The sequence below is a fragment of the Hemitrygon akajei genome, chromosome 9 (assembly GCF_048418815.1).
Source record: "Hemitrygon akajei chromosome 9, sHemAka1.3, whole genome shotgun sequence".
Classification (NCBI taxonomy): domain Eukaryota; kingdom Metazoa; phylum Chordata; class Chondrichthyes; order Myliobatiformes; family Dasyatidae; genus Hemitrygon; species Hemitrygon akajei.
In genome coordinates this window covers 150,322,452-150,339,546 of record NC_133132.1, presented here as the reverse complement: position 1 = coordinate 150,339,546, position 17,095 = coordinate 150,322,452, and the positions used below count along the sequence as shown (strand labels likewise).

The 17,095-nt window shown below is 39.7% G+C and overlaps 1 protein-coding gene across 1 annotated transcript in view; it reads left to right on the top strand.

Annotated features, from left to right (window-relative positions):
• Positions 1-17,095, top strand: part of moxd1 (monooxygenase, DBH-like 1) — a 77,470-nt gene that overhangs the window by 53,433 nt on the left and 6,942 nt on the right. The window contains exons 7-9 of the mRNA XM_073057260.1: positions 8,786-8,952; positions 11,449-11,640; positions 12,846-12,905. Coding sequence (XP_072913361.1) covers positions 8,786-8,952; positions 11,449-11,640; positions 12,846-12,905 — 419 coding nt within the window. The remainder of the gene's footprint in view (positions 1-8,785; positions 8,953-11,448; positions 11,641-12,845; positions 12,906-17,095) is intronic.

The following is a 17,095-nucleotide window of genomic DNA, read 5'->3' as shown; positions in this document are numbered from 1 at the left end:
TGGAGTATTATGTGCAGTTTTGGTCACCTACATAAAGGAAAGATGTAAGTAAGATTGAAAGAGTACAGAGAAAATTTACAAGGACATTTCCAGAACTTAAGGACCTGAATTATAGAGAAAAGTTGAATAGATTAGGATTTTATTCCTTGGAACGCAGAAAATTGAAGGGAAGTTTGATAGAGGTTTACAAAATTATGAGGGGTTTGGGTAATGTAAATGTAAGCAGACTTTTGCCACAGAGGTTGGGTGGGACTACAACTAGGGGTCATGGGTTAAGGGTGAAAGATGAAATGTTTAAGGGGAACAGAAGGGGGAACTTCTTAACTCAGAGAGTGGTGCGAGTATGGAACAAGCTGCCAGTGCATGTGGTGGGTGCGGGTTCAGTTTCAACATTTAAGAGGAATTTGGATATGTACGTGGATGGGAGGGCTGTTGTCTGGGTGCAGGTCGATGGGATTGGGCACGTTAATGGTTTGGCATGGGATAGATGTGCTGAAAGGCCTGTTTCTGTGCTGTGACTCTGATTCTAACTTGATTTATCCTGCTCCAATGCACAGGCGCTTTACACCTATGATAGTCTGCCTGTTGGATCCCACTGTTTTAAACAACTCTTTGATTTAATGCTGCTTTCCTCTCCCACTGTGCACCTTGTGTCTCCTTAGTAATTCCTCAGCCTGGACAGCATATGCTCTGAATTAGAGGAACAATGTCTACAGTTTATATAAACCTTAATGACTCATAACTTGGCCAGGCTGCCTTCATTCATTTGTTTGGGCAAAGTGAATTCAAAGTTTTGTTTGTTGTGGGATTTATTACCCAAGAGGAAAATTGTAGTGTCTAAACTGCATAAAACAATTCTAATGTCTTCATTATCATTTGTTTGTGAGTTTGATTATGGATTATTTTAAGACTTTCAGGTAGTTCTTGTTTATGTACAAAACAAAATTCGGCACTAATCAATGATTAAATAAGCACCTCACTAGTTATTTGTAAATCTTGATTCTTCTTATGTCATCTCTCCTTGTGTTGGGCAAAAGAAATAGTGAGCATTTTGTTCCAATTATACTTGGGCTCCCTTTCAGTTCTTTGATAAAATTATTTCTAAGCCTCACTGGCACACAAAAATGTTTTTGATACTGATTTTACTTTTTGAATGTGGCCTAGGATTTAGTGTCATTTTTATGCATGCACATGAAAACCGATCAGTGCACATATTGTGGGAAAAGGATTTGTTTTTCTAGATCCAGACTTGAAGAATATGTGCATGAGTAAAAGCAGGAATTGGTTGGGCACAACTTTATGGGCCGAAGAGCTCATTCCTTTGTTGTACTAGCTGATGTTTTATGTTTTTTGTCTAACTGGCCACAGGCTCAACAGGTCTACACCAACTTTCCATCAAAACCTTGCTGGGTTGGTTGTAATCTCAGCTCTACATCCTAACTACCGATGGTAATCTTTCTCCTCCTTGCTCATCAAGAATGTATCAGCTTCTTCCTAGAAATGTTTAACAACTCTGCTTCTGTCACTTATTGTGGAAGAGCATTCCAGAAACTTATGGACCTCTGAGGGAGGAAAAAAGTCACCTCTGAAATTATCATTTTTAAACAATGACTCCCAGTTCTAGGTTCACCTACAAGAGGAATCTCCACCCCGTTAAAACCTACCCTGTGTTTTCCAAGCTGGACTCTATTTACCATAGTTTTTCCATCTCTTTTACTCTGTCTGTGTAACTTCCTACATACTCTGTTGTGCCTCCTAACTCCTTAAATTTGCAAGACATACAGGAAATTACAGCCTATGTTTCATCAAGATTAAAATCCATATCTAGTAATCTGTGCAGTTAAATAATCTTGATTTAATGATATTGATTTAAAGTGGCATTTCTCTGTTAGCTTGGCTCCATATCCTTTATATCTGTGAAGCAAAACTAAAGACTCAATAAAGCTATTTGGAGATCACCACTTGTCCCATTCTATGTTCATAGTACATTCCTTGTTTCTCAGCTGTTTTTTTTCTGATTTCCAAACAATTATCAATGTGGCAGAAGGTTAGCATGGTTAAATTATCACTTTATTTTCTTGTATGAAACTTTATCAAGTAACTTCCAAGTATACCTCTGTAGTTTCACCCCATCCACTATCCTTGTGTCCTTCTTAAAATGTTAATTATCAGATATGGTTTAACCTTCAGAAATTTATTGGTGCCTCTCAGGTACTTACCTTGCAGCAGACAAAATAATCTTTGAAGGTGATAAAAACCTTAAATCCAATTCTCTGTGAAAAACAAGGTCAGCAGAGTTTAACAATCATGGATTTGAGCACTGTGGACCAGGTGAAAATAGGGACTTTTGACTCAGTCTTGCTTGATGATGTCCATATGAATAGTGAACTTGAAAGAAAAGACAAGGATGCGGGGGTCTATTAATAAAACATTAGAAACCTGATTAAAGATGAGAAGGCTGAGAAGAAATGTTTGTATGAGGGCATGGAATTCTTCGGTTGTGATAGAAGATGTGGGGCTGTTCAGATCATGCAGTTTGTAGCTTTGTTCTGATAGAATACACAAAATGAGGATATTGAGTGTGTGCAACCTGGCATAAGTGTTGCAGAGAATGGAACACATCTTTTATACACGGTGGTATCAACCAGTTACATGTCAACACTTGCCCATCCATAATGCAGCCTCTAATATTTGACATTTCAACTTCTATTCTCAACTCAAAATGTTAACTGTTTATTTCTCTCCGTAGATGCCACCTGACCAGCTGAGTTCCTTCAGCATTTTGTGTGTGTTACTCTGGAACAACCAGCAGACCTAACCTCAGATTATCAGCCATTAAAGCTGAGGTTGCTGGATTCCATTGCTCACAGAGGTGTTGAGGTTAGCTTTGAACTCCAATAACTCAAAGCATTCAGTCCAAAGTGAATGACGCACAGATGCGTAGGCACACGGATGCAAGATTCTGGAGCAACTCAACAGGTCAGGCAACATCTCTGGAACATAAACAGTTGAAAGATCAGGCTGAGGCCCTTCATCAGTAATGGAAAGGAAGGGTGGAACATCAGAATAAGAAGCTGGAAGGTGGGGAAGGAGTCAAGCTGGCAGATGTCAGGCGATAAACACAAGAGATTCTGCAGAAGCTGGAAATCCAGCATGACACACAGAATGCTGGAGGAGCTCAGTTCTGCGAGCCCAGAAGATATTACATTTTAATTTCCTCATCCAAATCAAATAAGTATATTAAGAATTGTTGGGGCCACTGTATTGAACCCAATGGTACCCTACTGTTTACAGCCTGTGTTTATAAAAAGTAAACATTTATTTATTCCTAAACACAAGAGGTTCTGCAGATTCTGGAAATCTAGATCCATATACAAAATGCTATAAGGTACCCCATGCAGGGCTTATTGAATAAGTAAGGAGGCATGGGATCCAAGGGGGCATTGCTTTGTGGATCCAGAACTGGCTTGCCCACAGAAGGCAAAGAGTGGTTGTAGAGGGGTGGAGGTCGTGACCAGTGGTGTGCCTCAGGGATCTGTTCCGGGACCCCTACTCTTTGTGATTTTTATAAATGACCTGGATGATGAAGTGGAAGGACGGGCTAGTAAATTTGCTGATGACACAAATGTTGGGGGTGTTGTGTATAGTGTGGAGGGTGTCAGAGGTTACAGCAGGCATCGATAGGATGCAAAACTGGGCTGAGAAGTGGCAGATGGAGTTCAATCCAGATAAGTGTGAAGTGGTTCATTTTGGTAGGTCAAGTATGATGGCAGAATATAATGTAAATGGTAAGACTCTTGGCAGTGTGGAGGATCAGAGGGATCTTGGTGTCCGAGGCCATAGGACACTCAAAGCTGGTACGGCAGGTTGACTCTGTGGTTAAGAAGGCATACGGTGCATTGGCCTTCATCAATCGTGGGATTGAGTTTAAGAGCCGAGAGGTAATGTTGCAGCTATATAGGACCCTGGTCAGACCCCACTTGGAGTACTGTGCTCAGTTCTGGTCGCCTCACTGCCGGAAGGATGTGGAAATTATAGAAAGGGTGCAGAGGAGATTTACAAGGATGTTGCCTGGATTGGGGAGCATGCCTTGTGAGAATCGGTTGAGTCATCTAATAGCTTGTCACACCAGACAGCCAGCCACTCTAGTGTTGTTTGGTTGACGTTGAGCAGGTAAATCAGGTGAGAGTTGGCAGTTGCGCAGAACGTGTTCAATGTTGTGCTCCCTTTTGTCACACTCACAGGATTGGCTGGTCATTAAACCCCACTTCACCATATTGTCTCCCATGCTACAAACTCCCGCTCTCGCTCTGTTGAGAGTGCACCATTTCCGTCCGTCAAGCAGTGCCCTGTCTCGCAACGTTTCTGTGGGCTCTTGCTCTGTATTGTTTGGTGGGGTTCTGGCTTCTGTTTGTTACCAGAGGTCAATCCTGTATGTTTGAGGGGATGTTCCGTGCGGTAGTTCCTCCACTGTAGCAAAGCTTTTCTTCAAGTTTAGGTGGTTGGAAACTGGCACATGATGATGTAGTGGGTGCCGTGGATCTGAGTTCTGTTCACCTTTTTCAATTTTTGTTGTAGTGTGTCTTCATATCTCTGGGGGAGCAATGCCTGCAAGTCTGTAAATGATGTTAGTGGGGCACAGTGTGCCTGTGATTATTTGGCAGGCTTCGTTAAGCAACTGGTCTGTTTTCTTTGCATGGGCTGATTTGCCCCACACAGGTGCACAGTATTCTGCAGGTGCACAGCAGAGTGCTGGGGCAATTGATCTAAATGTGTGAGCATTAGTTACCCATTTCGTGCCTGCTAATTTTTTTTCGAGAGTCAGGAACATTCACGCCTTGACCCTGTTAATCCAAAAAGAGACCAATCCTGACATTACACACCAGACCAAGTGATCCAGTGGGTGGTAAAAGGATAAACCCTTGGCCTACTGGAAATCATGAAAAAGGATAGTTTGAGTGAACTCGGCCTTTTTTCCTTGGAGCGACAGAGGATGAGAGGTGACCTGATAGAAGTGTATAAGATGATGAGAGGCATTGATCATATGGATAATCAGAGGCTTTTTCCCAGGGCTGAAATGACTAGCACGAGAGGGTTTAAAGTGATGGGGAATAGGTACAGAGGAGATGTCAGAGGTAAGTTTTTTACTCAGAGAGTGCTGAGTGCAAGGAATGGGCTGCCGGCAACGGTAGTGGAGGCGGATACGATAGGGTCTTTTAAGAGACTCCTGGATAGGTACATGGAGCTTAGAAAAATAGAGGGCTATGGGTAACCTTAGGTAATTTCTAAGGTAAGGACATGTTTGGCACAGCTTTGTGGGCCAAAGGGGCTGTATTGTGCTGTAGGTTTTCTATGTTCTATGTTCTGTGTTGTAACTCAACAGGCTAGGCAGCATCTATGGAGAGAAACATACAAACATACATGGTCTGGACTTGGTGTTAACTGCAACCACATGGTACATATAGTCACCACCTTTACCTTTTATACACTACATTTCACTTAGGGCTCATCCATCTTCTTTACAACTGTAAATAGTTTGTCTGATTACAAAATAGAAAATACAGACCGTGTACCAAACTCATATAGTAAACTTAGAATAAATGATGTTGAAATTTTAAAGGTATCTGCGTGGTAATAGATAATAAATAAAGCTGGAAACCACATATAAATTATGTCAAAGCAAAAATGTCAAAATCTATTGCAATACTGTACAAAGTGCAAGATTTCTTAAATCAGGAATCTTTGTATACATTATACTGTTCACTTATAGTCCCATACATGACTTACTGTGTAGAGGTGTGGGGATATACATACAAATCAAATACAAACTTGATTTTTCTACTCCAAAAGAAAGCAAGCCATATGCATTGTAAATAAGACAAGTTATAATGAGCCAACTAATCCACTATTTATTCAACTAAACACTTTAAAATTCAGAGATTTCGTAGATTTTAAAATAATACAAACTATGTATAAAGTAAAAAATGAACAGTTAACATGAAGTGTCCAAAGATTGTTTAAAATGATAGAAAGTCAACATGATTTGAGAGGAACGTGTATTTCAAAAACAAAGGATAAGAACAAACGTAAAACATCATTGTATTTCAGTCAGAGGGGTGAATTTTTTTGGAACAGTTGTAGTGAGAATTTTAAAACATGCACCACACTTAACAAGTTTAAAAAATTATTTTAAAATAATTTAATGAATAAATATAAAATACATGATTTAAAATGAATGGGAGTAATGTAGATAAATGATACTTGGAATTGGATTTTGTGTTAAAAGATGATGAAATTTTTTTTTTTGATGTGATGATTGACGCCAAATATGTTTTTGTATAAGTAAGAGGGGTAGGCGTAATAAGCTTCAGCTTACACCCTTTCTGTCTGTTTTAAAGATTTTTATTATTTAAATTGGTTTTATGAAATCATCATTGAAAATGATGCTTTTTGTTATGTTTGTACTGACTGAAATAAAATTTCATTCATTCATTCATTCCATTAGAGATATCTTTGAGTATTAGTGAATATGCAAACAAAATGATTTGCTTTTATTATTTGTAATCACATTCTTAAAATGTCGCAAATTAAATTAAGAATGATTCCTATCACATGCAGATTAGCTTTCCAACAGTTCTGTGAATTTCCTCCTAGCTTCTGAACGGGGTTATTCTGTCAGGAGATAACTCCAACCTAAGTGCATGTGTGCATGGCCTGTGTTGATAGGCTCACAGTTAGTGAATTGTGAATGAGTTTATGGATAACTTCACTGCTGATTGACAGATTATTTCAAGAATAATTCATCAGTACTTTGGAATCAAAATACTTCATTCTTCACAAGGACCTAATTTTGGTGTCCAAAGTTTTCACACTGTTGACACATTCTGAAAATAAATCTGAGTTTGGAAATCTTGTTTGAATGACCATGCATCTGGGATGCATATGTGCACTTTATCACTTCAAAAACATTTTTAAAATAATATTTATATTACTTAAAATAACATTTTAATAGTTTCAGAAAAATTATGTAATTGAATATTTATTGACAGTGTCTTGAGGCAAAATTCTAATCGTTATTTAGATCTTCTGAAATTTGGACACATTTCCTCTGAAAGGCAATGGAATTTGCATAGTTAACATGTTAGTTGCATTGAGCATAGATTACAATCAAATTTATGGCTCTTACTGGAATCACACTGACCCTTATAAAGGAGCAATTATTTGAATAATTACAGCTATATAAAGTGTTTTCAGTTGCTGAAAGGGGTTCTATATACAAAAAAGTATCATAATGGGAAAGTTTGATGTCGATTTTCAATGCTCCATTAGTACACTTGGTTAAGGAGATACCTTTGATCTGGTAGAACATGTCAGAAAATGATGGGAAAAAAAGCATTTATGAGAATAGGAAGAATTATTGAAGAAGAAAGTCAGCAGGTGGCTGGAAATTATGTCACAGACTGTAAGGTTCTGTGCTAAATCCCAGCCTTCAGGCAGCTGAGTGGTGAGGTGGATCATAGCTCGTAGCATACACGGTCACAGAGACCTCTCCAGGTCCAACCAAAGGTGTAATGACCATCCTTTATGTCTCTTTTTTACTGCAAGACACTGCTGAAACCAATTCTGCAGGTCTGCCCCCTCAACGAGTCGCTCAACAGTGATGGAACTGGCCTTACTGCATACCGTTTTGCAAAGGCAGTGCGTGGTCCAACAACTGGTGCGAGTGATTGTCTTGGACATTTTTATCGTGATTGCAAGACCCTGTCGGTCACTGGTAATATAAAATACTGCAAGTCCAGTGCACTGGTTCATTGGCAAGTCTGATGGTGGGTGAGCTGAATGGTCTTGGTTGTTGCTTGGCCCAGACGCTCGTGCTGTGCTGTCGCCCTTTGCAGCTGAGGAGAGGAAACGCCAGAGGCAATGAGGGAGGCAGCAGAAGCCTCTGTGGGCACACTGGAATCTGAAGTGGATAGGGGGTTGGCCACTCCCATTGGTACTGCTCTGCTGTGTTCTCTCAGTAGAAGACAAGCAAAACCACGACAACATTGAATACACAATCAATCTACAGGTGATGGCACTCACGGACGAACTATATTTTTTTGTGACTGTTTTTCTGCTATCATAACTATATGTGCTATGTGCTGTATGCTGTTGGTAATGTGTTTTGAATCTTGGCCCCGGAGGAACACTGTTTCGTCTGGCTGTATTCATATACATGGCTGAATGAAAACTAAACTTGAACTTGAACTAGCCGTAAAGAAGATGGCCTCAGTGTTGGAGCCACTAGTAGATGGTCAGTGGGGGAACCAAGAGGGAAAGTAGTGAGTGGAGGGGAAGGGAGTAAAGAGAATGAAAGAGGGAGAGGATCAGCTTGAGCAACAATATTTGAGGAAAATGGTATGAACAAGATCACGTGTCTGTGTTTAGCGCTCAATTATATCAGACATCCTTGCCATCAGAATGAAAGCTCACGCTGTCAACGCTGAGTGATGGCTGGAGCACCATGACCACCCCACGTTAAAATAATTCACATTAAGGCATCTTTTACTCTTAATAACTCATCTGAAATCATCCTCTTCCCTAAGGGACTTGCCAAGAAGAAGTCTCATATCATTAACTTTGTAGGACAACAATCTGTCTATGAAATATACTTAGATATAAAGAGCGTGGTTACTTAATGAACAAATTGTTGGAACAAAATAAAATCATTTCAATGAATTTCTTTAGTCAGATAAAATTGATCGTCAGACTTCAGTCTTAGATGAACTATTCCTTACTTCTATAGGATACGTGGACAGCTCTGGTTTGAAACTAATCTACACACCTGTGTTGAGGAAGAATGATGCTGGAATTATTGAAACTGGTGTCTGGGTCAGTCTTTACCATATGATACCACCTGCTATGTCAAGCTATCTTTCTCAAGGTCACTGCAGCATGGAATGCCTACACGAAGTAAGCTTGCATGTTTTCCTGTAAGTTCTTTCATTCTGAACTGTTCCTGAGTCAAACAGGCCTCTTGCTAACTTTGTATGATGCAACTGCACTTCTTGTAGCAATGGAGAACAAACAGATGTGTTGCTAAGTTATGAGTTGCAGCCTTGCTACTAAATAATTGGGAAGCAATGACTTTTTATTTTACTGTGCCAGTGTGATGCTTATGAAACTAAATTAGTACCATATTTATGTATTTATTTCATATCATACTTGTTTTGGAATTTTATTGTGTATTGATTTCCCATGTTTGTGCTATTGAATTTGTAACTACAATTTTTTTCCTTTTAAAAATTACTAATATTAAAATATTACAAAATTTATAAAACATCACTACTTTAATATTCAAAATAAAAATGTATTTAGACAAAATAAGAAACGGGAGCAGGAGGAGACCTAGCAGTTCCCCACATCTGCTCCAAATTCAAAGAGATCTTGCTGGATCTGCCCTTGGCCTCAGCGCCACCTCCTGATTATTCCTCATAATCCACAACCCCTGCTTGACCAAATGTCAGTTGCTAATAAGAACAGCTGCTTCTGTCCATCTTGGCCTTGCATATCTTCACTGGCCTTGCCTCCACAGCACTCTGAGGTAGAGAATTCCAAGAATTTGACTCTCTCAGGGTAGAAACTCCTCCCATCTCTTAACCTTAATTGAGCAAACCACACAGTGCTGGAGGAACACAGCAGGTCAGGTAACATCAGCGGAGGGAAATGAACAGTAAATATTTCAGGTAGAGACCTTTAATCAGGACTGTAGCTGCCAATTCTAACAAACCAATTGCCGCTGTTGTTAACCTGGCACGTGTTGATATCCTTGTGTGATGCACCGTCCAATCACTCCAGTAATCACTCCAATCACTCCACATGGAAGGTTAGTTAAGAAGGTTCAGTCGTTAGGTATTAATGCTGGAGTAATAAAATGGATTCAACAGTGGCTAGATGGGAGATGCCAGAGAGTAGTGGTGGATAATTGTTTATCGGGATGGAGGCCGGTGACTAGCGGGGTGCCTCAGGGATCTGTTTTGGGCCCAATGTTGTTTGTAATATACATAAATGATCTGGATGATGGGGTGGTAAATTGGATTAGTAAGTATGCTGATGATACTAAGGTAGGAGGTGTTGTGGATAATGAGGTGGGTTTTCAAAGCTTGCAGGGAGATTTATGCCGGTTAGAAGAATGGGCTGAACGTTGGCAGATGGAGTTTAATGCTGAGAAGTGTGAGGTTCTACATTTTGGCAGGAATAATCCAAATAGAACATACAGGGTAAATGGTAGGGCATTGAGGAATGCAGTGGAACAGAGAGATCTAGGAATAACAGTGCATAGTTCCCTGAAAGTGGAGTCTCATGTAGATAGGGTGGTGAAGAAGGCTTTTGGAACGCTGGCCTTTATAAATCAGAGCATTGAGTACAGAAGTTGGGATGTAATGTTAAAATTGTACAAGGCATTGGTAAGGCCAAATTTGGAATATTGTGTACAGTTCTGGTCACCGAATTATAGGAAAGATATCAATAAATTAGAGAGAGTGCAGAGACGATTTACTAGGATGTTACCTGGGTTTCAGCACTTAAGTTACAGGGAAAGGTTGAACAAGTTAGGTCTCTATTCATTGGAGCGTAGAAGGTTGAGGGGGGATTTGATCGAGGTATTGAAAATTTTGAGAGGGATAGATAGAGTTGATGTGAATAGGCTGTTTCCATTGAGAGTAGGGGAGATTCAAACGAGAGGACATGATTTGAGAGGGGGCAAAAGTTTAAGGGAAACACAAGGGGGTATTTCTTTACTCAGAGAGTGATAGCTGTGTGGAATGAGCTTCCTGTAGAAGTAGTAGAGGCCAGTTCAGTTGTGTCATTTAAGGTAAAATTGGATAGGTATATGGACAGGAAAGGAGTGGAGGGTTATGGGCTGAGTGTGGGTAGGTGGGACTAGGTGAGATTAAGAGTTCGGCACGGACTAGGAGGGCCGGAATGGCCTGTTTCCATGCTGTGATTGTTATATGGTTATATGGTTAATGATGTTGCATAAAGTTGAAGAAATGCATTCGGCCCTTTATTAGCAACTAGCAAAACGTACAGTCTTGAAGCAATGCAATTAAGCATAATTAAGTGTAAATTAGCAGTCAACAAACGATATGACACCCAGTGGTCCCCAGACCAAACTGCACAGAACAAAACACACTAACGTAACTTATTCTCTTCACTTTTACCATGACCCCGCTCACGTAACTACCATAATAAACGGCAACACAGAATACAATGCAGATAGAAAAGAGATGTGTGGCTCCTACAAGGACTAAGGAACAGAGGGTGATAGCCAGCACAAAGAGGTGAAAGGAAGGGCTGTTTCAAAAGCTGCAAAATCCACAATTTGTCTTGAATTCTGTAGAAGTAGTCTCATTTATTTTCAGTGTTGGTGCATTGCCTATTAAATGAAAAAGTGTTTTTTAATCACAGGCTTTGTCTCAGGAAAAGGCATCTGGGATCCATGTATTTGCTGTTCTTCTCCATTCACATCTTGCAGGACGAGCCCTGAGAATACGCCATTTCAGAAATAGTGTAGAGCAACCTCTCCTTGCATATGATCATGAGTTCGACTTCAATTTTCAAGAATTCCGCTATCTGAAAGAGGAGAGAGTTCTTCTGCCGGTACATGAGTACTTGTTTTGAAAGCTTTCACTGTATAGGCATTGCGTCATATATAATAACCTGAAAGAAATATTCTCCAAACGTTTATTACCTACAGAGAAGAAATTCAAGTGAATTAATTTGAATGATTGAACAAAGAGTCTCTTATCAAAAATACGTCTTAGGAGCTGGTATTATTGTGATTTTGGAGGTAATGCAAAATATGTTTTGTTTAGTGATTAGAGTGAAAGGCATTGGGTCCAGGTCACACCTGATACTATGGCATTACATCAGACAGCATAACTAAAACCATAATATTACATACCTATCGATAGAGATTAATGACTCTCAGAAATAAGTACTTGCATGATACATTACCATTTACCCATCTAATTAGAACCATAGAACATTACAGCACAGAAACAGGCCTTTTGGCCCTTCTTGGCTGTGCCAAACCATTTTTCTGCCTAGTCCCACTGACCTGCACCTGGCCCATATCCCTCCATACACCTCTCATCCATGTACCTGTCCAAGTTTTTCTTAAATGTTAAAAGTGAGCCCGCATTTACCACTTCATCGGGCAGCTCATTCCACACTCCCACCACTCTCTGTGTGAAGAGGCCCCCCCTAATATTCCATTTAAACTTTTCCCCCTTCACCCTTAACCCATGTCCTCTGGTTTTTTTTTCTCCCCTAACCTCAGTGGAAAAAGCCTGCTTGCATTCACTCATCTATACCCATCATATTTTTATATACCTCTATCAAATCTCCCCTCATTCTTCAATTGACTGTGAATAAATCTAAAAGTCCAAAATATATCAATTAGGAATGAGATTTTTTTTTCTAGTCACTAACTAGCATGCACACAGCAAGATAAACTAGAAAATTGGTGCAGACAGGTTTGTAGTAATTACTCGATTCACTATTTCCTTTCGGGTAAGTTCAGAGTCATGAGGTAGTGTAGATATTCCAACTAACCTTACTGATGAATATACGTGTAGCATATCCAATATCTCTCTTTCAAGAAACAGCATAGCTCGTATAAAGGGAATATATAGCTCAATGCCTGAATAACCTTGCTTTTAATGTTACTTCAGGTTACTTAAAAGTTTATTAAATACGTACCTATCTTACATTGAAGAATGGTGTTGAATCAAATGTACATTCTGAATGTTCATTTTAATCTGTTATAACTCTTAACCATGAGCATTTAAAATGTCTTGCAGGGTGACAGCTTGGTGACAGAATGCCAATATAACACCAAGTCCCGCAAGAATATGACCTGGGTAGGAAAATAATTAATTTTATGACAATACAATCCTCTGATACCTCAGGAAGTAATTTTTGTTCTTTGGTTTAAAACTGATGATTAGTTGCTAATATTTTACAAGAAAATAATGTTATCTTTATGTGTGTTTGTGAATAAATAAGTGAGACAGTCAGACTTACAACCAAACAATAACTCATAATTTAAAAATTATACCATCATTATAAGGCTGGTGATAAAGGTTTTTTTTTAAAAAGCTTTCACTGTTTTGGCATTGTTTCAAGTAACAATAAGATGAGGGAGTTTTGCCCCTGTCAATCCACTTCATCACCTTTTCAGAAAACAAAATTATATTTATGAGTTCATGATATCCCATGCACATGTCAATGATCCCTCAACAGTTGCCACCTTCCCAGGTGCTTGTAGATCCTGACACCTCTAATAAATTTCCCACTCCTTACTGGTCTGCATTTCCCTAGCTTGTTCTTGCAGCCCTTCTTAAAGAAACATTCAACATTGTTTAATACCTTCTGTTGGCCAGTTTTCCATTTCTGACCGTTCATTTTCCACAATTCTCCATTTTTTTCTTTTTTACATTTTTTTTTTCAAATTTTCACTATGGAAACTTGAGAATATCTAACTCATAACGTGCCTTCAACCATTCAAGAAGACAGCGGCTAATTCCAAATACTTACCTTCATCCTTTATCTCTCAAGACATTTAGTATTAGTATTTACTGTATATTTGTATTAGAAGTTGACATTTAATCCAGAAATTAATGATTGATATTACGTGCAACATTCACACTGACATTCAGTGACCCTGACTCTAAGCTGTTTGTTAACAAAACTAAAATCGTGTTGGGTAAGGAGAGCTGCTAAAAGCTGCAGGCTCTGGACATTGAAAATCAAATCAAATGCTGGAAATAAGTCAGAGTATCCATGCAGAGCATTTGGAGGACTAACCTTTCAAGACAAATGTTTCTCTAGCCAAAGAGGTCACCTGACCTGAGTTTTTCCAGCATTTTCTGTTTTTAATTTAGTGCAATTTCCTCAATGTTTTGCTCAATTTCAATCCTTATCTGAGAGGAACTGCCAGATCAAAAGCTCAAACTTTAATACAAAGGGTAACAAGCATGTACAGTATTCACCACAAACAACAAAATCCTTGTTTCTTACTATTTCCTGCTTTTGTTTACATTCCTTGCTGCTTTGCTCCCCATGAACAATAGAAGTTCAGCTTAATTTGTCACATGCACCATACGGCAGAACGTACGGTGAAACATGTCGTTTTGTGTCGATGGTCAACATCTGGGGGCAGCCAGCTAGTGTTGCTATGCTTCTGACATCAACACAGCATGCTCACAACTCACCAAAACTAACCTTGCATCTTTGAAATGTGGGAAGAAAGCTGTGCACGTAAAGGAAACCCATGCAGTCATGGTGAGAACATACAAAATCCTTACAGACAGCGGTGGGAATCGGTGATTGCTGACTCTATACAGTGATTCAAAGTACATTCACTATCACAGTACGTATGCAGTATACAACCCTGTGATTTGTCTTTCCCCACAAAGTAAAGAAAAACCATGGAACCCATTCAAAGCAAAGCATCAACCTTAACAGCACCCACCCCCCCATGCGCAAAAAAATACAAATCGTAAAACAGGAACAAAAAAAATTAGCATAAAACACAGAATATAAAGCACAAAATTGAAAGATTCCAGGCATATTGTGCTAACTGCTACACTACCATGCCACCCCTTAAAGTTAAATCATTTTGCATGTTAATCTAGACCATCTGAGTAGCGTCATGAATATCAATTTCTCCTTCCAGTGAACAAATTTAGTATTGCCAAGTCACCTATGCAATCCATGTTAGTACGAAGATGAGAGTACATGGAAGAAGCCCACGTGGTCACAGCCAGAGTCTGAAATCTCGACACAGAGAGCAGAGGTCAGGAGTGACCCCATGTTGCTGAAGCAGTGGCCAACACCTCCACTAGCTGAGCCACTGGGCTGTCTGAATTGGTTACTGAGGCAGCAGCCGGGTTAACATTAATTATGTAGAATTGATCCAGCTAAATTACATTGAATCAAAATATTTATATTGTCAGCCATTTTTCTCATTGATTAGTATTGGAATATTGTGATCAATTCTGAATGTGGAAGTTTTAGAGAGGGTGCAGAGAAGAGATTTACCAGGATGCTGCCTGGATTAGAGAGCATATCTTACAGAACATAGAACATAAAAAACCTACAGCACAATACAGGCCCTTTGTCCCACAAAGCTGTACCAAACATGTTCTTACCTTAGAAATTGCCTAGTCTTGCCCATAGCCCTCTATTTTTCTAAGCTCCATGTACCTATCCAGGAGTCTCTTAAAAGACCCTATCATATCCACCTCCACCACCGTCGCCAGCAGCGCATTCCACACACTCACCACTCTGCGTAGAAAACTTACCCCTGACACCTCTGTGCCTACTTCCAAGCACCTTAAAAGTGTGCCCTCTCATTCTAGCCATTTCAGCCCTGGGGAAAAGCCTCTGACTATCCACATGATCAATGCTTCAAAAGGTTGAGAAGGTTGAGCGAGCTAGGACTATTTTCTTCAGAGTGAAGGAAGATGAGAGGTGACTTGACAGAGTTGTACAGGATGATAAGAGGCAGAGAGTGGATAGTCAGCACCTACTCCCCAAAGCACCAATGACTAATACAAAGTTCAAAGTTAATTTATTACCAAACTACATATATGTCACCATAAACAACCCTGAAATTCATTTGCTTGCAGGCATACTCAATAAATCCAATAATCATAATAGAATCAATGAAAGACTACACCAACATGGTGGAAAATCAGTGGTGTAAATCCTGAAGCTCCTGTGCCTTCTTTCTGATGGCATAAGTGAGAAAAGGGCATGACCTGTTTGGTGGGGATCCCTGATGATGGATGTTGCTTTTCTGCGACAACATTAGATGTGCTCATTGGTGGGGAGGGCTTTACCTGTGATGGGCTGGGCCGTATCCCCTACTTTTTGTAGGATTTTGCATTCATGGTCATTGGTGTTTCCATACCAGGGTGTGAAGCCCCAGTCTTCATCACACATCTATAGATATTTGTGAAAGTTTTAGGTGTCATCCCGAACCTTCAAAGACTTCTATGGAATTAGAGGAGCTGTCATGCTTTTTTTTCATAATTGCACTTGTGTGCTGAGCGCAGGAGAGTTCCTCTGAAATGATAATACTGGGGAATTTAAAGTTGCTGCCTCTCTCCATCTCCAATCTCCCAGTGAGGGCCGGCTCGTGGACCTCTGGTTTCCTCCCCTTGGTCAATAACCAGTTCCTTGGTCTTGTTGACTTTGAGTGAGAGGTTGTTGTTGTGACACTACTTAGCCAGATTTTCAGTCTCCCTCCTATATGTTGATTCGTCATCACCTTTGATTTAGCCTTCAACAAGAGCATATGACTTTACGGTGGTTGGAGAAAAGTATGGGGGGGATGTCAGAGGTAGGATTTATACATGGTGAGTGGTGAGTGCATGGAAAGCTCTATCAGGGGTGGTGGTAGAGGCAGATACATCAGGGATACTTAAGAGACTCTTAGACTGGGGATATGGATGAAAGAAAAATGGAGAGCTAGGTGGAAGGGAAGGGTTAGTTTGATTTTGGATTAGAATAAACAGTTGGCACAACATCATTGGCTGAAGGGCCTGTACTGTTCTGTGCTATTGATCTATGATTTTAATTAAGCTTGATTAAAATTTTAATTAAGCTCCAAATTCAGAAGCCTGCGCTGTCTCAGTGGATCCTATGAGAAGTCCATAAGCAAAAGATCCCACTACAAGTGAAGCTGGTTGTCAGCGTTGAACTTCAAACCATTCAGAGCAGCGTGCAAGTTACATTATTTCATCTGACATCCTTACATGTGCTTTAGATAGGAGGCCACAGTCTGAGATTTCCCATCTTGTCCACGCTCTTTGAGATTGCCTGTGTACTTTTTAAATAAGCATTTCATCTAATGGCGCTGAATTCGATACCTACTCTATTATTATGTTTAACCACTTGATTAATAATGTAATTATTTCTACAAGAGCAATATTGTACCTTGGATTAAAATCATGATGTTACACATTGCTTATGTGAAATGTAGAGTGATGCAAGTTGTATCTTGTTTCAGCTGCAGTATTGGCTAATTAATGGAATTTGGAAA